At 50.2% G+C, this 23,221-nt stretch overlaps 1 protein-coding gene across 1 annotated transcript; it reads left to right on the forward strand.

The window, feature by feature from the left end:
* The first annotated feature begins 818 nt into the window (after positions 1-818).
* On the forward strand, positions 819-21,885 carry DEDD2 (death effector domain containing 2). Its single transcript, XM_036274444.1, has 6 exons — positions 819-849; positions 1,387-1,614; positions 2,220-2,585; positions 3,991-4,113; positions 9,674-9,814; positions 20,127-21,885. Exons 3-6 carry the CDS (start codon positions 2,258-2,260, stop codon positions 20,516-20,518), a joined length of 984 nt encoding a protein of 327 aa, XP_036130337.1. The 5' UTR covers positions 819-849; positions 1,387-1,614; positions 2,220-2,257; the 3' UTR covers positions 20,519-21,885.
* Positions 21,886-23,221: the final 1,336 nt, after the last annotated feature.

The raw sequence follows: 23,221 nt of genomic DNA on the forward strand, positions 1-23,221 counted from the left end.
GGAGTACTTCTCTCTGGGTCTCACTTTTACTCCTGTGTAAAAGTGGCCTTGAATCATGTCCAAGGTTGTTGAGGGGACTAGATGAAATCAAACACATAAAAACGCTCAGCACAGCCCTGGCCGTTTTGGCTCAGCGGTTAGAGCCCCAGCCTGTGGTCCAGAGAGACCCGGGTTCGGTTTCCGCTAAGGGCACATACCTCAGTTGCGGTTTGTCCCTGGCCCTGGTTGGGTCGTGCGGGTGGCAGACACTCGATGTGTCCCTTTCACATGGATGTTTCTCTCTCTCCCTCATTTCCTCCTACTCTATCTGAACAAAAAATGGAAAAATGTCCTCGGGTGAGGATAAAAACAAAACAAAACAAAACGCTCAGCACAGGGCCTAATACACCATGGGTGTTCTCTATAAATTTAACATGGAGGTACCCTTTGCCAGTTTGCTTTCCCTTTCCTCCCGCTCTTCAGTTGGTTTAATGATATTTACTTATTGGGCACCAACGTGTGTCCCACCCAGGACTGGGTTTCAATAGGTTATAACTGCCATCAGAAAGAGGAAAGGACTCTTCCGAGGTCACTGCTGCAGCCCAAGCAAAACCAGTGCTGGCTGAGCCAGTGCCTGGCAGGACCTAGTTCTCCCTCCTCCCAAGGCGAGATAATTCCGGGGGAGGGAAGGGGGGGGGCCTGTCTTAAGGCAGGTGTGGGGCCCTGACCTTGAGTCACCTAAGTGGGGGCGGGCGGGGTGGTCACCACGCCCAAGGTTCCGACGTGGGGAGGACGCTTATACAAGCAGCCTGGACTCCAACTCTTCTGATAAGAGACCTGCTCTCCCCAGAAAGAAACTCACAGGAGCAGGTTAGAGAAGCGGGTATTGGGAGGTCCTGTGACCTTGGAAAGCAGAGACTAGGAGGGGTTATGGGGGGAGAGGGGTTCGTGGTGGACATCGTCAGGAGGTGCACGGTTGGGATGGAGGAATCCGTCTTGATCAGGGGAAGGAATTTATACATGGGTGTTGGGAGTTCTGTTGGATGTTGAGGGATTCCAGTTGAAATCATGAGATGGCACAGTTGGGTTGCAGGTTCCTGATCGCCATTAGGAGTTAAGGGGCAGTCTAAAGGAGGAAAGTCCAAGTCTTGATTATAAGGGCCTGGGCACTTCTCAGACCCAGGAAAGTTGGTCGTGATTGTGGTTGTTTTCCCTGGGCAGTTGGGGGTAGTGGTAATGTGGGCGTCTAGGTCGTGATTAGGAGGGGGCTGTAGTCCATGACATGAGGAGTTCCAAAAGGTCGTGATGTTATACGGGCAACAAGGACTCGGCGATTTAAGTCACAGACTGGTAGAAGAAACCCAGCCAAACCCTACCCAAGCACATAACTATTCTCACTCTGCGCAGGCGCAGCACTGGCCGACTCAGACGCTACGGTTGGGGGCGGACCCTGAGGGGTGGTGCTCAGAAGCCTCACTCTGCGCTTGCGCTTAAGGGGCGTGGCGGTCGCACCTGCGCGAGTTGGGAAAGGAGGAGGGGCGAGGTGACGCAGGCGTAATAATAGAGAAGGTGCCAGAAAGATCCAAAACAAGTGGCCGCGGCCGTTGCTCAGGAGTCATCAGACGCCAGATTTCGGTGAGGATCCAGAGAGGCCTAAGGGCGACTGGTGGCGGGTAGACGGAACCACCTGGGTGCTGGGGAGAGAGCGGTACCATCCATATAGGACGAGGGGGTCGGATTTGGACAGCACCGCCTGTGCGGGGCGAAGTGCTGCTTTGGTCGGTCCTACTTGTAGGGGCCAGAGGGTCACTTTGGGACGGTACCACTGGGGTGGAGCCTGGGGCTGGTCGGACAGTACCTCTGGACGGAGTCGAGGAGCACGTCCGGGCACTGCTACCCAGAGTCAAAGGGCAGTCGACAGGGTGCCCCGCGGTGGGCCCCCAGGTTTGTTCAGACCAAATCACTAGGTGGGTTCGGAGGCTGGTTCGGAACATACCACCTCGGGAGGGGCGTTCGGGCTCTGTGGGCCCGACTAGTCGGAGGTCGAGTGAGGTCTGACGTCTCGACCTCTTATTAGGGGACCTCGGACGATACCATTTCCTTCCGGGGGAAGGGGGAAGCCGCTGGGGTGTGAGGGTAGACTTGCCCTCGGGTCGGGGACCGGAGGACGCTCTGGCGGGGGTGGCGTTTGGGCCCCCACGTCGCTGACCACTGCCCCCTCCCTGCTGAGTGGGTTCTAGGCCCTGGTTCGAGCTCGTTCCGCCCCCCTCCCCCGGGTATGGCGCTGTCTGGGTCGACCCCTGCCCCGAGCTGGGAGGAGGACGAGTGCCTGGACTACTACGGGATGCTGTCGCTTCATCGTATGTTCGAGGTGGTGGGCGGGCAGCTGACCGAGTGCGAACTGGATCTGCTGGCTTTCCTGCTGGATGAGGCCCCCGGCGCCGCCGGCGGCTTGTCCCACACCCGTAGCGGCCTGGAGCTGCTTCTGGAGCTGGAGCGCCGCGGGCAGTGCGACGAGAGCAACCTGCGGCTCCTTGGGCAGCTCCTGCGAGTGCTGGCCCGGCAGGATCTGCTGCCGCACCTGGCGCGCAGGCGGCGCAGGCCAGGTATGGTTGGATGGGAGGGGGAGAGACTGCCGGTGGGGAGAGGGCCTAGCTCCGCATCTGGGTCCCGGTGGTTCCCCGATATAGATAGCGCCATATCATACAGCCTATGTCCCATCCCATTACTCCCTCCTCCCAGAATATCAATGAGAAACACAAAAGGGAGAAGGGAGCTTTGGGAGGGGTGAGCTTGTGGAATTTGACCACATCAATAATGATGTTTGTGGCCACTCTTTATGGAGGGCTTGTTTAATGCCAGACACAGAGTAAGCTCTTATATCTTCCTGGAAATTCCATGAGGAAGTACTGTTACTGTCCCACTGTACAGAGAAAACAACAGGTTCAGAAAAGTCAAACAGTTTGTTCGTATATAAGAACTGAATCCTGTGTGTTGGACACAGGAATTATAAGGTGACAGGAAAGTGTTTGTTATATGAGGCTTGCATTATTAAAACATAAACAATGTATTTTTACATATAGTTATAGAAAAACTAAAAAAAAGTAATAGTATAGAGAGAGTAAATAAGGAGTTCTTTCAATAGTATAGAGAGAGTAAATAGGGAGGCTCCCTTAGATTGGATAACCAGTCAAGATCTTTCTGACATTTGAACTGAGGCTGCACTGCTACCACTGTAGGGAGAGGGAAAGGCAAGCTTTGAAGCCCTGAGGCGGGAGTGAGTTTGGTATCATCAGAGGCCAGTGTGGCAGGAGCAGAAGGGACCAAAGAAAGGGAAGAGAGATAGGTGAGAATCATATCATAGAGGCTAGGATTCACACTCAGCTGGTTTGGGTCCAGAGTTGATGTCCTTAATTCTTGTGTGGGAAGAACAACAGTCTTGAGAAGGCCAGGAGCTGGGAGGATTTAAGGCACAAGAGCCCCATACGTGCATAGGCCAAGGCTGTTGAGACTTTGGCAGGATTATTTGGCGAGGTGCAGGGGCTAGTTTGGGGAGGGTGGGTATGAGGCTCTCCTGCCCAAAATAAGCCCATGGGATTTGGATAACCAGGAGAAGGCAGCACTAGGGAAGAACTGACATCACTTTTGGGAAAATATATCCGAAGGTCAGGCTCTGGAAGAGAAGATTTGGGGAGCCTGAAGAGAGGCCTGCTTACTTCTTGGGACCTCAGGGAGAGCTAGGGGTAGTTCATGGCGGGCAACATTACAGGGATCCTTACCATGACTCAGATTACAGAATAACTCTGACTGAGCCCTCCTCTATGTCATGAGGCATCAAGCAACTACTGGGCAGGAGGAGGTGTTGGAGAGGGAATGGGTGTCTGGACTCTGACCTCTGGAGAATGCAGGTACCCTCTGGGGCAGGTGTTTATCTCAGTGTAGGAATTTGACACTGGGCCTGGTAGGGGCCAGAGGTTCTGAATAGTTCTTTCCATTTTTCTCTCCCCCCAGTTTCTCCAGAACGCTACAACTATGGCACCTCCAGCTCTTCTACAAAGAGGACAGAGGGCAGCTGCCGTCGCCGACGGCAGTCAAGCAGTTCGTCAGATGCTCAGCAGGGCCAGTGGGAGATAGGTGAGCCCAGCCGGGTGGGTGTGAAGGCAGTTTCTCTCTCTTTCTTCTGAACCCTAATGAACCTTCTCCATCCTGGCCCATCTAGGAAAGGGCCTAAGGAGTCATTCTATTTCATTTTTGCTTTGTGTGTTTTTATGATTCCTACAAAAAAACCATGTCCAGAAGCAACATATGGAGTTGTTTCTTGTGGTTTTAGATTTCATCTAAATGGCCTCACTTCATGGGTTCATCATTCTTCACCCTGGTGTCTTTGTTGGACATGTTTCTGAGTTTTATTCATGTTGAGCTCTAATTAGTATCTTTTTTTTTTTTTTTTTAATTTTCACCTGAGGATATGTTTTCATTTATCTTCAAAGTGGGAAGGAGGTGGGGGAGAGAGAGAGAGAGAAACATCGATGTGAGAGAGAACATCGATTCTTTGCCTCCCCCATAACCCCAACCAGGACTGGGGACCAAACCGCAGCCGAGGTCCATACCCTTGACCGGAATTGAACCCGAGACTCTTTGGTTCCTGGTTGGATGTTCTAACTGCTGAGCCGAACCGACCCAGGCTCTAATTAGTATCTTTTAATTGTTGTGCCAATTAATTTATCCAATCCTACTTGCTTTTTAATTCAAGCATAATTTCAAACATACAGAGAAATTAAAAGATTAGTTCAGTGAACATGTTCATATCTTTCTAGATTCAATAATTTTAGATTCATTTTTCCACTTTTGCTTTATGTGTAATTATATGTAATTCTGTTTTTGTTGAACTCTTTGAAAGTAATTTTAGGCATCAGGACACTTTACCCCTGAATCAGCAGGTCTCTCCTGAGAATAGGGAGATTCTCCGATACCACTTCAAGACCATTACCATACTTAATAAAGTAAACACTAGTTCTCTGATATCTTAATGGTCCATTTTCATGTCGCTCTTAGATTGTCTTCATTTTCAGGGTCCACTCATAGGTGAGTTGTCACTATGTCTCCTTAACCTCTTACTAAAATGAAACTCCTCCCTCACCCATACCTTTTTCTTTTTTTACCATGACATGGACTCTCCCCCTACCAGGCCAGTTGTTTAGTAGAATGTCCTGATTATTTCCAGAAGTGTCTAATAATTTCCTAATGGTGTCATTTAACTGTCTCTTTGTCCTCTGTATTTCTTGTGAAGTGGGAATTGGGTCTGGAGACTTGATTTGATTCAGGTTCTATGTTTTTAGCAGGAGGCAGAAGGTCTAGTTTTCCTGTTGTGAGTGGGAAAGTTTGATCACTTGGTTAAGGTGGTGTCTCCCATATTTGTCCTTTGCAAAGTGACATTATTTCCCCCATTATGGTTAGTAAACAATCTATGGGATGACACTTTGGCATATCCTGTTCTCCAACAGCATCACCAGTGAGCTTAGCATCTATTGGCGATTTCCGTCTGAACCAGTTATTACACTGGTGTTCGGAAAATGGTAATTTTCCTAATTCTTTTCTTTTTCTGCATCTATTAGCTAACATTTTTTTCAAGAGGAGTTTTTCTTTCCAACCCCCCTCCCTCTTTTGTTGGTGGAGAGTATCACTATGGACTCATGCATTCTTGTTTATTTACTGTGTTATAATCAATTAGTCATTCTTCCTGGTGTTCAAATTGGCTAGCTCCTGTGTCTTCTTGATGGGACTCCATCTTGCACTGGGCACTTCCTGCTTTGTGGCATGGCAAGATATGGCACTCACCTGTACTTTTCCTTCCCTAGCCATGAAATCAGCTGTTTTTAGAAGCCTGGTTACTTTTAAAGGCAGTGGTATTTAGAGACCAAGGTCTGGGTACTGAATGTATATATCATTTCAAGGCTTTTTCAGTGAACAGAGTTAGAAACTATTTTCTTTTAAATGTGGTTTGAAATTTTTTTGGGGGGGGGGGTATTAATTTATTTTTGTTATAGCTGTTTCTCCTTTCCCCTCCCAGACACCTTCCTCCCTATCTCCCCCACCCCCAAGCATTGTTGTCTATGTCCATTGGTTACGCATACATGCATATAAGCTCTTTCATTTATCACATCCCTCCCCTCCCACCCCCTCCTCTGAAGTTTGTCAGTCTGAACTGTACTCCTTTCTATGTCTCTGGGTCTATTTTGTTCATCAGCTTTTTCTGTTCATTATATTCCACAAATAAGCGAGATCATGTGGTATTTGTCTGTCTCTGATTGGCTTATTTCACTTACCATAATACTCTCCAGGTCCTTCCATGTTATCTCAAAGGATAAAAGATCTTTCTTTCTTGTAGCTACATAGTGTTCCATTAGAAACTGTGCTTTTTAAAAGTTCATATTGCCCTGGCTGGTTTGGCTCAGCGGTTGGAACGTTGGCCTGCGGTCCAGAGGGACCCGGGTTTGGTTCCCGCTAAGGGCGCGTACCTCGGTTGCAGTTTGTCCCTGGCCCTGGTTGGTCGTGTGGGTGGCAGCCACTCGATGTGTTCCTTTCTTTTTTTTTTAATTCTCACCCAAGGACATTTTTCCATATTTTGTTCAGATAGAGTGGGAGGGGGAGAGAGAGAGAGAGAGAGAGAGAGAGAGAGAGAGAAACATTGACGTGAAAGGGACACATAGAGTGGCTACCACCCGCACAACCCAGCCAGGGCTGGGGACAAACTGCAACCAAGGTACGTGCCCTCAGCGGGAACCAAACCTGGGTCTCTCTGGACCGCAGGCCAATGCTCTAACCGCTGAGCGAAACCTGCCAGGGGATGCGTCCCTTTCATGTCGATGTTTCTCTCTCTCTCTCTCTCTCTCTCTCTCTCTCTCTCTCTCTCTTCCTTTCTCTCCCTCACTCTATCTGAACAAAATATGGAAAAAAATGTCCTTGGGTGAGGATAAAAAATAGAAAATTAAAAAAATTTCATATTAGTGCCCTGCCATTGTGTATGGCTCAGTGGTTGAGTGTCGACCCTTGCATTAAGTGGTCGCCCGTTTGATTCCTGGTCAGGGCACATGTGCAGGTTTTGGGCCCGATCTGGGGGGCATGCAGGAGGTGGCCAATCCATGTTCTCTCTCATAATCATATCTCTCTTCCTCTCTCTAAAATCAATAAAGAAAATAAAATTTCATAGTAGTATTTTTCTTTTTAATTTTTTTTTATCCTCACTTGAGGACATTTTTCCATTTTTTTGTTCAAATAGAGTGGGAGGGGGAGAGAGGAAGAGAGAGAGAGAGAGAGAGAGAGAGAGAGAGAGAGAGAGAGACATTGACACGAAAGGGACACATCGAGTGGTTACCACCCTCATGACCCCAACCGGAGCCGGGGACAAACTGCAACTGTGGTACATGCCCTTATCGGGAACTGAACCTGGGACTCTCTGGTCCGTGGGCCAATGCTCTAACCACTTAGCAACTGGCCAGGGCAATATTAGTATTTTTCATTCAAAATTAACATACAAGGATTTTTTTTATATACCGAAAATCTTGGTTCTTAATGACATTGAGATACGGATTTATTTGCTTTATTTTACAACAGTAAAAAAAAATTACAATGTCAATACCACTGCTAACTGTATGAAGGAGACCATGTATTTGTGGTTCTGGTCCTGGAAGTCCATTCCACTGAGAGTTTGCATTCAGAATGTTCTCCAAATAACTTGAAATTCTTTTCTCTATCTTTTTATGTTTACCAATTGTGTACATAGTTAGGTTCATTTGTTTCTGTTTGTGTTTATTTTTATGGTTTGTTTCTTTTTTAAAATATATTTTATTGACTTTTAGAGAGAGAGAGGAAGGGAGAAGGAGAAAGAAAGAAACATCGATGTGAGAGAGAACGATTGGGGGCCTCCTGCATGCCCCCTACTGGGGATCAAGCCCACAGCCCAGACATATGTCCTGACTGGGAATTGAACCAGTGATCTCTTGGTGCATGGGTGGATGCTCAACCACTGAGCTATACCAGCCAGGCTGTTTCTTTTATCTTTTTTTTTTAATCCTCACTCGAGGACATTTTTTTGCATTTATCTTCAGATAGAATGGGGGTGGAGAGAAACATTGATGTGAGAGAGACTCATCCACTGGTTACCACACCCACACAACCCCAACCAGGGCCGGGGACAAACTGCAACTGAGGTACGTGCCCCTAGCAGGAACGGAACCTGGGACTCTCTGGTTCGCAGGCAGACGCTCTAATCACTGAGCCAAACTGTCCAGGGCTCTTTTATCTTTTAAAAAAATTTTTGACTTTGTTAGAACTAAAGTATGTAAAAAAGATGTTCTTTGTTTTTTTGTTTCTTTATCCTCACCCGAGGATATTTTTCTATTTATCTTTAGGTAGAGAGAGAAGAAGAGAAAGGGAGAGAGAGAAACATCGATGGGAAAGGGACACATCGACTGGTTGCCTCCTGCATGGCCCCGATCAGGGCCGGGGACTAACTGAGGTACATGCCCTTGGCTGGAATAGAACCCTGGACTTATTGGTTCATGGGCCGACCCTCTGCTGCTGAGTCAAACCGGCCAGGGCAAAAAAAGATATTTTTAGAAGTATCACTTACACTGTTGTTCCTCCTCCAGTAAATAGGTAGTCAATTTCATTCATTTCTAATTTGTCCTTAGTGTTTTACTTTGCAAGAATAGTGTTTTACTTTGCAAGAATAGCAAATGGCCCTAGCCGGTTTGGCTCAGCAGTTAGAGCATTGGCCTGCGGTACAGAGAGACCCGGGTTTGGTTCCCGTTAAGGGCACGTACCTCCGTTGCAGTTTGTCCCTAGTCCTGGTTGGGTTGTGAGGGTGGCAACCACTCGATGTGTCCCTTTCACGTCGATGTTTCTTTCTCTCTCTCTCCCTCCCACTCTATCTGAACAAAAAATGGAAAAATGTCCTTGGTTGAGGATAAAAAGAAAATAGCAAATGTATGTATTTTGTGTTTCTCCTCTTTTTTTTTTTTTATTATTTTTTTATCCTTACCCGAGGACATTTTTTCATTTTTTGTTCAGATAGAGTGGGAGGGAGAGAGAGGAAGAGAGATTGAGAGAGAGAAACATTGACGTGAAAGGTACACATTGAGTGGCTGCAACCTGCACGACCCAACCAGGGCCGGGTACAAACTGCGACCGAGGTACGCGCCTTAGCGGGAACTGAACCTGGGTCTCTGGACCGCAGGCCGATGCTCTAACTGCTGAGCCAAACCGGCCAGGGCTCTCTCCTCTTTTCTTATGTGAAGTATAGCAAATTGTAGACATTTCTTTTGCACCTCAGTTTACTTCATTAATCAGTCTGTCCTGGAAATTACTCTGTATTCTTTTTGCCACACATTTACATTGTTTTCAAGTGAATGTAGTTATAAGCTGTAAACAATGCCTGTGGCTGTCGCCAGAACTGGTCCTGGTGTGGGAGTGCAGGAGTTTCTGTATTGTCACACCTAGGAGTGGGATTGCTGGGTGGGGGCGTGCTTGCCTGCTTTTCTAGATGATGCTAGGTTATACTTACTTCCCATCTTACGGACAGGGCCTCCGAGGCAGAGGTGCTCACCCAGGGCACCTGCTTCGAGCTCTTCCCTGGGCACCTGCTTTGGTTCTCTACCTGTCATCTTGTCCTCAACCACCCCGTTTTTCTCAGGCTCCCCCCCAACCAAGCGGCAGCGACGGAGTCGGGGCCGGCCCAGTGGTGGTGCCAGACGGCGGCGGAGAGGGGGCCCAGCCACCCCCCAGCAGCAGCAGGAGCAGGCCAAACCCACCTCGGAAGGCAAAGTGACCTGTGGTAGGTGTCTGTGGCCCTTGGGGATTGCCTCTGCTGAGCCAGAGGATAGGAGGAATGGGTACTTCTCTGAGGTGTGACACACCTAGTGACACCTAGCAGGAGGGCAGTGGTTCTTGTTCCTTTGTTTAGCATAGTGGAATCCGTGTTCCTCTGTTCATCTTGCTTAACTACATCCTGCCCTCAGTTGAAGGATCACATCCTGTGCTAGCTCTCCTAGGAAGCCTTCCCTGACAGTCTGCTGCCCCCAGTTTCATTTGTTTATTCAGCAAACATTTGCAAGCGTATGTTTATTCAATCATTTTTTCTGCAGGGGTGGAGTAATGCAGAGGTGAAAACAGGACCCTGTGGCAAGCTGCCCGATTTACCTCCTGGCCTTAGCAAATTAAATGGGCTGACTTGTCTTGGGCAGGTTACTGAACCCTTCTGTGCCTCAGTTTCCACATCTGTAAAAGGAGGTTGATAATGGTACCTTCCAACCAGGATTGTTGAGAGGGAAAATGAGTAACACACATAATACTCTTAGAACAGCATCTGACCTGGCTTTTGCTATGTACCAGTTTTCTCTTCTCACTGTCACTCGCCATATGCTTGGGGCGGGAAGTTCCTGCCCTAGTGGAAGTGCTCTTTCTAACAGAGTGACAAGCCAGTGAAACTGAAGCTCGCTTTAGACAGCCCCTCGAAGAGAGGTTGGGGATCGGGTGGAGTAGCTTGCAGGCCTTGGAGTGGGTGGGAGTTGGGCTTTCATTTCATGCAGTATGTGCTGTCCAGGGATTTTAGCAGGAGTGATCTGATACCTGTTTTTTTGGTGTGTGTGTGTTTTTCTGTTAATCCTTATCAATTGATTTTTAGAGAGTGGAAGGGAGGGGGGGGGAGAGAGAAAAAAATACTGATGTGAGAGAGACATAAATTGGTTGCCTACTGCAAGCGCCCGGACCAAGGCAGGGATTGAACCTGCTACTCAGCTACATGCCCTTGACCCTAAATCAAGCCTGAGACCTTTCAGTGCGAGGGCAGACTCTCTGACCATTGAACCACACTGGCCAAGGCATGATACCTGATTTTAAAGGAATTCTGACCCCATCTGGAAAACCAGTTAATAAATGTGTTAGGATTTATAAAGTACTTAGAACAACTCTGGGCACATGGAGCAGGGAAATGAATGACAAGGGTGCCCAGTCCAGCAAGATGGAGGGGTCTGGCTTGTGTTGGTCACATTGGAGAGGGCAAGAAGTGGGTGGACTAAGGAAAATAACCGTAGAGCTGACTGGACCTGCAGATGCGTTGGATTGGGTGTGTTGGGGGGACTGCTGTGCGGAGACTCATGCTCAAACCTTGCCCTTGAGAAATTCCACCTGTCCTGAGAGAAGGACACAGGCCTGAGTGGGTATACTCTCTTACAAGCTCTCTCTCCCCACTCGCATCTGTGGTACACCCTCTGAGTTGGGCAAGCCAGTGGACAGGTATCAGGCTGTGAGATGCTCAGCCAGGGAGGGAGGGAGGTCAAATTACAGGCGGGAAGGTGCGAAGTTAAAGCAGCTCTGCATTCCCTAGAAGACCTCAGCCCAGGGTGGTTTCTTTTGCCATTTGCAGAGCTTCGTCCAGCCCATAGAGTGGCCATACCTGCCACCTCCCAGTGCCTGGCCTTGTCCCCTAGGCTGTGGGTGCCACAGCCACTTCATAGATGAGACTGCAGATACCTGTGCTGGGTGGTTCAGGAGGAACAGACTAATAGAGCTAGCCTGTGTCCTCACATAGCCACCAGCTTGAGGGGTGGCTGCTTGCTTGTGACTCTCCCCCCAGTCAGAGGTAATTACCAGATCCACCAGGCTGGCTGGGCTGCCCAGGGAGTCACTACCTGCCTAGGGAGCAGGCCAAGTTGAGCCTGGGGAGGGAGGGGTTTTGCCAGTAGAGGCATCAGGTCTTTTCCTTGAGGGCAGGGAGGTTGTTCATGGGGTGTGGCTGGCTCTTGATGGGGGGATGGGTAAGCAGGTCTGACTGCTGACTCATCTGGCAGGGTGGGGCTGGAGTGAGGCGCTCCCCAATAGGGCACAGGTTTTTCCCTCTGAAAGCTGAGATGGCTTACCTTTAATGAGGCCCAGTCCTAGGGGTGAAAGGAGGCCCCTCCAGATCTGAGTGAGGAAGGATCCTGCCATTCTTGCCCCCTTTTCACCTGTGACAGCTGTGGGGGTTGGTCCCCAGTTAGCTGCCCTCCACTGAGGGGTAGAACCCAACTAAACTCCCGAGGGCCATATAGTATAAGGAAGGGGGGGGAGGGGGTGTTGAGTGAGGGTCCTGGGCTTGGACACAGGACCTCTGAGTTTCCATGTCCCTCAGGGCCATCACTGGGCACTTTGTAGGGTGTGCTATCCGCCTGACCTTGAATTCTCAAGACAGTGGTGAGGTATAGGGATGATGGCCCCCATTATGCAGAGTGGCTGGGTCCAAACTCGGATATTTTAATTTTTTAATTCGATAGGTATTTATAGAGCCCTCACGCTAGGCGCAGCAAGGAAGGGAGGCTCTTGCCCTCAAGGAGCTTAAGTTCTGGTGAGAGGAGAAAGCCCAGATACAGATACCAGATGTCAGCTGAGTAGAGAAACAAAGCAGGGGAAGGGGGTAGAGTGATGGAAAATGCGATTCTAGATGTAGTTTCTAGTTAGGGTGGTTTAGGACGGCCTCGTGAAAGAGCATATGGCCTGGCCAGTGTGGCTAGTGGTTGAGTGTTGATCCATGCATTAGAGGTCGCCGGTTCAATTCCCTGTCAGGGCACATGCCCAGGTTGTGAGCCAAATCCCCAGTGTTGGGTATGCAGGAGGAAGCCAGTAGAAGTTCTCTCTCATCGATGTTTCTCTTTCTCTCTCCCTCTCTCTCTAAAATTAGTAAAGAAAAAAAACAAACAAAAAAACCTGGTAGAAATATTCCTAACCTCGAAACAATTAAAAAAAAAGAAGCATGTGAATGGCTGGAGCAGGATGTCCCAGATTGGGGGGGGTGGGGCAGCAGGAGCCCAGGCCCAAGAGGCAGTGTGCCAGTAGTGGTGAAGGGCTGGCAGGGAAGCTATCAAGGCAGGAGTGGAGGGAGCGATGGGAAGCTGCTAGGAGGTGAGGGCAGAGCCTGTGAGCCATGGGCCGGGGTTTTGCTTTTTTTTTAACCTTAGAAAGCAATTAGAGGATTTGAATGACAGGCTGAGCTTTGCTCTTCCCTCAATAATTTCTGTGGAGGAGATCAGAAGCAGACAGACTAGTGTAACAAACCCCATCTTCAATACCCAGCATCAGCAGTTGTCTACTTGTGGCTGATCTCATTTCATCAGCCATATTTGGGAGTTAGTTCCAGGTGTGCTGTTATTTCATCAGTGGATTTTTCACCATGTACCTCTAGAAGGTAAGAACTCTTTTAAAAAAAAAAAAAAATTCTTCATTGATTTGAGAGAGAGAGGAAGGGAGAGGGAGAGATAGAAACATCGATGAGAGAAAACAGATTGGTCCCTCCTGCATGTCTCCCACTGGGGATTGGGCCCACAACCTGGTCATGTACCCTGACTGGGAATTGAACTGGCAGCCTCTTGGTGCATGGGTCGATGCTCAACCACTGAGCCACACCAGCCTGGTCAGGGTAATAATCCTTTAAAAAAATTAACAATAATGCCTTAATATCAAATACAGTCGTCCCTTGCCACTTCATGCTTCGATTTTCGCGGCTTCACTTTATTGCGGTTTTTTCAAATAGGTACTAGACTATTTGAAAAAAATCCGTGATAGCCCTGGCCAGTTTGGCTCAGCGGTTAGAGCGTTGGCCTGCGGTCCAGAGAGACCCAGCTTCGGTTCCCACTAGGGGCATGTACCTCGGTTGCAGTTTGTCCCCGGCCCTAGTTGGGTTGCGTGGCTGGCAGCCACTCGATGTGTCCCTTTCACATTGATGTTCCTCTCCCCCTCCCCCTCCCCCTCCCTCCCACTCTATCTGAACAAAAAATGGAAAAATGTCCTCAGGTGAGGATAAAAAAAAAAAAAAAAGAAAGAAAAAAATCCATGATAGAATGAAGCCGCAAAAGTTGAAGTGCGAAGTGGAGAGGGATGACTGTATATAAATAAAGAATCCTACTTCGCAGAAATTCATTTATTGCGGTCTGGAACTGATTAACCGCGATCAACGAGGGCCAACTGTATCTAATTAATGCTCACATTTCCAGTTGTCTAGCAAGTATTGGCTCTCCTGAGTCTCCCCTAATCTATTGTATTCCCCTTCCAGCTCTGCTTTCTCTTTTTCCCCCTTGCATTGTATTTGTTGAAAGTAGTTGTCCTTCCCCGCCCGGCAAGTGTGGCTCAATGGTTGAGCTTCAACCCATGCACCAAGAGGTAGCTAGTTCGATTCCCGGTCAGGGCACATGCCCAGGTTGTGGGCCTGATCCCCAGTGGGAGGTGTGCAGGAGGCAGCCTATCAGTGTTCTCTCTCATCGATGATTCTGTCTCTCTCTCTCTCTCTCCCTCCCTCCCTCCCCCTTCTTCTCTCTCTCAAATTAATAAAGAAAAAAAAGTTAGAAAAAAAAGAAAGTAGTTGTCCCAAAGACTGGATTTTGCCAGTTGCATCCTGTGGTGGAGTTGATTGTGTTCTCCTGTTGTATCACCTAAAAATTGGTAGTTACAGCTCTAGAGACTTGATCAGATTCTGGTTTGATATTTCATTTTTATTCTTTATTGATTTTAGACAGGAAGGGGGTGGAGAGAGAGAGAAACATCAATGAGAGAAAACACCAACTGACTGCCTCCTGCATGCCCCCCACTGGGGATTGGGCCCACAACCTAGGCATGTGGCCTGACCAGGTATCAAACTGGCAACCTCTTGGTGCATGGGTTGAAACTCAACCACTGAGCCACTCACCAGGCTGATGTTTAATTTTTTCAAGCTCACTTCTTAGGTGGTGATGTGTTCTTAACCTTTCTCTAACATTGGTGGCAGCTTCTTACTAGTTCAGCAGAGGTTGAAGAACTTTACATTTGACACCTTTACTCTGGCTCTCTCTTGTGGAAGAGACAGGAGGAAGGGAGGGGTTCTACTGTTGTCCGGAGGAGGGTGGTCTGGCCCTGTGGAGGACAGGTGTCTTTCCATTGGAGCACGCTGGCTGCCTCTCTCCACCGTGCACCATGGGAGCACAGGTCCTTTTTGTCCCCAGCCCTCCTGCTAGGAATTTCTGGAGAGAAGACCTGAGTGAGATTATGTCTGGCCCCAAGCCACACCTAGCACAGGGACTGGCATGCATGGCTACTCACCTGCTCAACTGGCCCTGGGCCTGTCCATCATATCTTCCCTGGTCCCTCACTTGGAGGTCCCTCACTGGGAAGTCCCTCCCATTTTCCTCTGCCCCAGAAGAAAGACCAGTATTGCATGGGTTTGGGGGACCAGAGAGTTCTGGGGCCCACCTGAGTGTAGGAAACAGGAAAAGCTCTCCTCTCTAGGAAGACATACCCCCACCCTCTGTCCTTGGGGCAGGGAGCATTTTTCTACAGCTGCCCAACTGGAGAGGGACTGTTGACAAAGTCTTGGTGTTCTAGACCACAGGAAACAACTCAGCCAGCCCCCAGCCCAGGTCACATGCACGTTGGGTGCTTTTCCTGCCTCGCCCCTCACTGTCACACCTGGGCCAGCCCATCCACTTCTCTCCACGTGTGTACTCCTTCCATCCTGGGCCAGCCACCTTCAGCTTTCCCCAACTGCTGCCCTGTCCCTGACACCCTGTTGCACTTGGAGGACGTAACGAGTGCCAGGCAATAGCCTCAGCTGTTGACCTGCATCTAGCCATGTAATCCTCATAGAGGGCCCATGAAAGCAGGTTCTGGGGTGAGGGTGTCTCATTGAGGAGGCCACTGAAGTGCGGAGAGCTGTGGTCACTTTGGGAGGTCCCAGACTCCCAGCCATGGCCTGCCAGGGCATGGTTTGTTCCCTGCCTCCAGTTGTCCCCTTGTGCTCTTCTCCTCTACCATGGTCCAGCCACATTGGCTCTCAGTCTGTGAATGTCCCAAGTTTATTTTCTACCTTTGGATTTTCACTTACCTTCTTCTCTTCTGGGAATGCTAATGCTACTGTTGCCTCCTGTTTTTCTATCTGAACCTTCTTATCCTCAGTCACATTTCACTTCCAATGTCATTTCCTGGAGAGGTCCTCTCTGATCAGTTCAATCTAAATTATACCTCGTTGTCTGTAATTTTGTCTCTTCATCCTCAGGATGTCTTTTAATTACAGGTTTCTGTGTGTGGTTGTGAGAGACAGTAAACAGGATAGGGGTAGTTAAGAGCTGGGCTCTGCAGCCAGGCACCTCAGTTGGAATTCCAGCTCTGCCACTTCCTGTTTCTGTGGCCTTGGGCAGGTAACTCATCTCCCCTGCCTCAGTTTCCCCATCTGCAAAAAAGGGATAATAGCACTGCTTTATAAGGTTGCAGCGATGATCAAAAGGGTCAATAGGTGTGAAGTATGTGTCAGCGTGCAGTAACTACTGTAGAGGTGTCACCTATTGTTTTTAAATTATTTTGATGAGGAGTCAAGGGGAGATTGCATGAATGCTGTGATCCAGGGCCAGTGATGGAGTGGCAGTTCAGGTAATGCATGGTTTCTGTGCGCGGTCCTCTTGTGTTCCAGACTAAGGTTGGACTGTGGTCTGATGAAAGATTTCCTCCTCTGTAAGTGGGGATAATGAAGGTACTATAAGGACTGGGGGTCTAAGACAGGGAAAAGACTTGGGCAGGGCCAGGCCAATGGCAAGTGATTCCTAACTGGGGGTTACATGTCTTCCCGTTCCACCTGTGGTGGGATGCTCATGTCACTCCCATGTTGCTGGCACTCAGTGAATAGCTGTTGAATGAAAGAATGAATGAGACACACACAACTCTACCCTGGTTCTGTCCTTCTTCTAAACACCACCCCCCATGTTGTGGGGTGGGCTCTGGATGAATAGAATGACAGTTTATGCGCCAGGCCTAGTAGCAATTTGTGTTGAAGAGAAAGGTGATCTGGGAGGGATTCACCTGGGCAGGACATGGTGGGAGAGTGGGGCCGTTCTAGTCAGAGGGGGCTGGTAGGTCATTTTTGTGTGAGTAAGGCTTGTGCTGGGAGGACTTGTGACTGGAGAACAGGGTATGGGAGGGTATAGCTAAGATTGTAGGAGATGAGGGAGAAGTTTGGCTCAGGGGCCCAATCAAGAGGGCAAGGCCTGGGTAGGGCTGTGGCATTAGAGGTGTGTGTCAAAATCATAGTTCCTGTTTCTGAGTGCCTTCTGTGTTGTAGGCCCCCGGGTCAACCATTTCACAAGTTGCCTCATTTAATCCTCATGATCCTACTGGGTAGCAGGGACCTCTTGTTTATGTTTTTCAGATGGGGAAACAGGCTCAGAGAGGTGAGGTCACATGCCCAAGGCCCCACAGCTAGAGAGTGGCAGAGCTGGGACTCACCTCAAGGTCTGTCGGACTCAGCCACCTGGCTCTGTGCCTCTGCCTCTGAGCAGCCCCGTGTGGTCTTGGACAGGTGCTGCTCCTCCCTGTCCCCTTGATCCCCAGCCCAGGCTGATTGAGGGCATGGTCAGACATTCATAGGAGTCAAGGATGTGAGCCCAGAGATCTTAATCTGGGCCTTAGGATGGAGGGAGCTGGGCTTGAGTGCCATGGGAGCTCCTGGGGGCTAAGGCAAGGCAGGTTTCCCTGGGCCTTGAGCAGAGAGGGTGAGGTTCCCCTTGAGGCAGAAAGAGGAAGGGTTTGGGGTTTGGGGTGGGAGGAGGAAGTGGGTGGTGCTGAGAAGTCATCTTGGGGAGAAGGGGCCTGCCTTCTACTTTCTGCTGTGCTGCTCACATGGTCTGTGAAAGGTGAAGGGATCCAGGATATGACACTTCCCTTCCCAGAGCTTCAGTTTCCTCATCTGTCATATGAATTGAGTGTGGCCCCTGCCCCATAGGGCTGATCCTACTGAATCCCCAGAGGTAAAGCATTTGGCACATTAGAGCTGTTGGAGGCTGCCGTTCTTTGAGCACCCATTGGACACCGTGTGTGCACTGTGCCAGCTAGTTTTTTTCTATTCTTTGCTCGTTTTAATCCTCTTAACAGCAGGGATTATCCCCTGGTTTAGGCAGGAACCTGGGCTCAGAGAGGTGGTGATTTGTCCTAGGTCACACAGCTAGTGCCTGGATTGGAATTGGCTCCAATGACCTGGAATTGCTATCTAGGGCATGGGGGGTTCAGCAACCTCTGTCATATGCTGCCACTGCCTGGCAGTGTGACCTTGGACAAGTCACCATACTTTTCTTGGCCTTCATTTTCTCATCTGTACAGTGGGGTGATAATAGGGCCTGCCTCATAGGGTTGTTTGTGGATTCAGTGACTTCATAGGAGCCTAGCACTTGGAGTAGCACCTGGCAGATAGTGCTCTGTAGTATGGGTTGCTGTTATTTATAGCTTATAGCAGATCCTCAGGACAGCCTGTGCCTTGTATGAAGAGGAGGTTCTATTAGTAGCCCCATTTCAGAGGTGCATATTAATAATCCCAAAGGGAGGTGGTATGCCTAAGGTCACATTTATTTTATTTTATATATTTTTTGTTAATCCTTATCTGAGGATATTTTTTCCATTGATATTTTTTGAGAGAGGAGGAGGGAGGGGGGGGGAGGAGAGAAAAACATCTATGTCACAGACACATCGATTGGTTGCCTGCCACATGTGCATTGACCAGGGCTGAGGGTCAAACCTGCCACCCAGGTACATGCTCTTGACTGGGAATCGAAGAATTGAACCATGACCCTTCAGTGCTCTGGCTGATGCTGTAACCACTGAGCCACACCAGCTAGGGCCCAAGGTCACATTTATAAGGATAACCTTTTTTTTTTTAAATCCTCACCTGAGGATATTTTTCTGTTTACCTTCAGATAGAGTGGGAGGGAGAGAGGGAGGAAGAGAGAGAGAAACATTGATGTGTGAGAGACACATTGATTGGCTATCACCCACACAACCCCAACCCGGGCCAGGGATGAACTGCAACTGAGGTATGTGCCCTTGGCCGGAATCGAACCCGGGACTCTTTGGTTATCGGGCTGACACGCTAACCGCTGAGCCAAACCAGCCAGGGCCAAGGTCACATTTATAAAGATAACCTTAGAAATCTCATGCCCTGTCCACCACACAGAGCTGACATCTCATTTGGCTGGATGAGGGCAGGGTTGTAAGTGACAGAACTCAACTCAGACTGTCTTAAGCAGAAAAGAAAGTGTAGCTGAAACTCCAGGTGCTTTGTGCCTCATGTCATGAGCTCAGGAGTCTTTCCCTCTCTGTTGTTGGCCCTGTGTAGGCTTCATTTTCTCCCTGCTGGGGCAAAGTGGTCCCCAACAGCTCCAGACTAATAGCCCACCATCTTAGCCTAAGCTTTTGTGGAAAGAGAGCACTTGGTTCCAGTAGAGTCAACCCAGGTCCAGCCTTGAGTGTCCTGGGTCTGGTGCTTGCTTAGTAGGTGGGGGGCTGGGGATCTGGTAGACTCCACATGAGTCTCACTATTTGAAGGCGGGAGAGGGGTGAGACTGGTTGTCTAAGGCAAGTCATTCATAAATGTATATTGAGCAGCTGCTGTGTGCCACGGAACTATACAAGTGAAAAAACACCTATGTGTCACAGGTCTGTGCAAGTGAACAAAGCACCTACTGTGTGCTGCGGGGCTATAGGAGTAAACAAAACAGACAAAAACCTGTCCTTCAGGGAGCTCACGTTGTGGGGAGATGGATGATAAGCGTGACAGGAAGGGAAAATATAGAATAGGTGAGAAGGTGGTAAGCACCTTGGGGAAAAAGGGAGCAGGGCATGGGGAACTGGAAATGCTGGGGGCCAGGTGGTGTTAATAAAGTTTTAAATGGGATGGTTGCTGTAGGCCTCATTGGGAAGGTGACATTTAAGCAAAGACCCAAGAGAAGTGAGGGAACAAGATCTGTGGAGACTGGGGATAGAGCATCCTCAGCTGACAGACATGGCTGGGCGGAACCTGCCTGGCAGTTGGGCGCGTGGGAGCAGCAAGGAGGTAGTGAGTCTGGAGTGGGGCACGTGAGGGGAAGAGGAAGGTGCCAGGTCAGGAGGTAACTGAGGCCAGACCAGAGGAGGGAAGCCATGTGAGGGTGTCACCCATACTTGGGTGTGGTTACCAGAAGTGGGAAGGATGTGGGTCAGGTACAATGCTACCCACAGGGTAGTGGGAGGAACCTGCAGAGGAGGCTCAAGTGAGGGAGGAGGGGTGACAGTCCCCTTGTGCAGTGTGTTAAGTGTCAGCCCCTCGCTGACCAGCCCCTCTTTATCCACAGACATCCGGCTCAGGGTGCGAGCAGAGTATTGCGAACATGGGCCAGCCTTGGAGCAGGGTGTGGCATCTCGGCGGCCCCAGGCGCTGGCGCGGCAGCTAGATGTGTTCGGGCAGGCCACTGCGGTGCTCCGTTCCCGAGACCTGGGCTCTGTGGTGTGTGACATCAAGTTCTCCGAGCTCTCCTATCTGGACGCCTTCTGGGGGGACTACCTGAGTGGTGCCCTGCTGCAGGCCCTTCGGGGCGTGTTCCTAACTGAAGCCCTGCGCGAGGCTGTAGGCCGGGAGGCTGTCCGCCTGCTGGTCAGTGTGGACGAGGCTGATTATGAGGCTGGACGGCGCCGCCTGCTGCTGATGGAGGAGGAGGGGGGACGGCGCCCATCGGAGGCCTCCTGATCCTGGATCTGGCAGGACTGACCCCACCTCCTAGCATCCAGGCCACCTCCCCGGGAGGACAAAGACCATCTCTGCCCCTAGGGGACTGTCACTCCAGCAGCTCTGAGGACTGAGGCAGACAGACAGATGTCCAGGCCCCCTGACAGCCTGGCACCTTGACAGCTCCTCTGACAGGATGTGGTCTCTGAGGCCTAAACCACTTCCAGCTGAGTTTCCTTCCCAAGCTCTCCCCATCCCCATCCTCAGGTGTGTTCGTTCAGCTCCAGGAGGCCAGGGGCTCAGGCATGCAGATCCCAAAGGGAAGGAGACAGCCACACAGTCACCAAAGGCCCCCTGCACATTGTGTTCCCAACCCTGGGCTGTGTGCACACACTGCCCCCATGGAAATCTCCCTTGGGCTCCTCCCCTGCTCCACACACTTCTTTGGCCTAAGGGCTTCTCTCTCAGGATCTCTGATTTTACACCCTCCCCCCCCAACCCTGGGCTTCAGCCACACCAGGCACTGGAGCTGGGGCACATACGGGGTCTGCTCGCCTTGCCCACACATCTGTACAGCCAACCAGGGCTCTGCCCACCTTCCACACAGACCTGGCCCTTCACCTTTTCCTGCTCCCCAGAGCTGGATGTGGACTTGCACAAAGACTGCACTTGGAGTGTCACACGTGTGTTGCCAGCATTATCAGACCAAGTATGCTGTTGCCCATGGGGCCAGGACCAGAAGCCAACCGCCTTCTCAGAAACGGAAAGGCAAAGGCTTGAAGGTTGATGGGAAAGGTCTTTTTACAAATGGAACCAATAAACTGCCCTGGAAGGGGCATAGGTGGGCATCAAGGCTCCCTGGGACTCTTTCTTAATGGGCTGGAGGAAGGAGCTGATGAGAGCCTGGGCCTAGTACCAATCTTGGAGTTCCTGGCCAAGTATCAGGCCAGTGCATGAGCAGGATGATAGAGCATCTGCCCGTTGCTACCACAGGCTTGCTTTCCCCTCTGGGCCTCAGTTTCCTCATCTGTCTAAGGAAATACTGCCTTGGAATCACAAATACTCCTAGCCCTATTTGCACATGCTTTGCTCGTTGGGAGTGCCAGTGTTTTTAACTTGTTCAGTGACATGGGCCAGCTATTAGCAAGGCTGACAGAGCTCAGAGGTTTGGAAACCAAACAGCAGCAGCCAGACTTCTCTGCCTAGATACTCTGCATGTGGTTCCTCACCTATCACACCTTCTGGACAGTCCCCTCAAATCTGGATCTCTGTTACTCCTCTTCCTGACACGTCTTTCTTCCACTCTGTGGCTGCAGGAGGTTGTGGCTTCCTGTTCTTGCCCCATCCCTTGTTTATGGGCTTAGGAACTCAAGTTTTCTTACACAATACCCAGGGTTTTCCTTCCTGATGGGGAAGGGAAGCTGGGGGTGGGGTGGGCAGGGATTGTGGGGTGGGCAGGGATTCCAATTGCTGGCCTTTCCTGGGGGAAGGGATGGACCTGCCTGCACCTGGGAACCTGTCCAGGACCCTTGATCTGGGGGATAAAGTGGCAGTTTTAGGAGTTGTCCTGTCCAGGAGTCAAGACCTGGTCCAGCTAGTTGCTGTATGACCCCTTACTGTCACTGTATCCTCTCGGAGGAAGCTAAGGTATACTGGGTAACTACTCAAGATTTATTTAATATTCAGCTCCCTGTGTGAAGTAGGGGTTTTACCGTTTGGACTGGAAATGGGCTCTGAGGGGAAGTAACTTGCCTGAGGGATAACGGAGCAGCACTGAGATGGAAAGCAGCCCCTCCAGTGGACCAAGCGAGGTTGGGGAGGGAGATGGGAGCTTCTGCGCTTCTCCTCCATCCCTTGAGCTGGGGGCCTCTCCTTGGCTTGTGTGGAAGTAGGCTTTAGTTTCAGGACCTTCTCATATTTGGGACTCTGCTTGGAGCATCTTTACTTAAAGATGGGAGTTGCTGCCTGTTGGCTGGGCTAGATTCCAGGATCCCTCAGGCCATGGTGCCTGGCTCTTCACCTCTAGTGAATGATGAGCCCCACTAGCCTCCTTAGTGGACAAGGTTCAGGCTTGCCCTCTGCTTCAGTTCTATGCTACAAGCCCCACAGCCTGCCTCAGCCCCGCCCTATTCCTGAGGCCCCTCCCACACCTGACCCCTTTCCTCAGGTTCCCTTTGTGGTAGCCTCACACTGCAGCTGGCACGTGCATGCCAGAATTAAGGGATTCTAACTTAGAGGCCTTAGGAGCGCGGGCAGGCACCGTGTGTGCCAAGTGGTGGGAACCCTGAGGCAATGCCTCGTGCCTCCAGAGCCTCCCTGAGCGCATGCATTATGGAGCCCACTTGGGCTTGCCCAGGTGTGCACCTGGTGCCGACCCGACAGACCCCTGAAGCCCAGAAATGGGTCAGAACCCAGGCCTTAAGGACAACCCAGGGAGATCAAAGAGCTTCAGAAAGATTTGTGGGGCAGTCCCTGAACATGCTGCGGCCAAGGGAGACGGGACTGTGGGAGCTCAGAGGAAGGTAGGTCATGGTTTCACAGAGGAGAGGAGCCTGCAGGTGGCTCTTGAAGGATGAGTAGAAATTCAACAGAATGACAGAGAGGAGACATTCCTTGCTTAAACCCTAGGGAACATTCCTGAAGGGGATGTGAGAGATGGACAGAGTTAAAGGTAAGTGGCAATGCAAAGTAAGCCACCCCTTCCTCGTGTCACCAGTCCTCTGC

Source organism: Molossus molossus, unplaced genomic scaffold, assembly GCF_014108415.1.
Source record: "Molossus molossus isolate mMolMol1 unplaced genomic scaffold, mMolMol1.p scaffold_m16_p_21, whole genome shotgun sequence".
Classification (NCBI taxonomy): Eukaryota; Metazoa; Chordata; class Mammalia; order Chiroptera; family Molossidae; genus Molossus; species Molossus molossus.

Coding starts and splice junctions, on each gene's coding strand:
- DEDD2 (XM_036274444.1), top strand. CDS start 2,258: ATGGCGCTGTCTGGGTCGACCCCTGCCCCGAGCTGGGAGGAGGACGAG. Junction 4,114..9,673: donor GCAGGGCCAGTGGGAGATAG/GTGAGCCCAGCC, acceptor CGTTTTTCTCAG/GCTCCCCCCCAACCAAGCGG. Junction 9,815..20,126: donor GGAAGGCAAAGTGACCTGTG/GTAGGTGTCTGT, acceptor CTTTATCCACAG/ACATCCGGCTCAGGGTGCGA.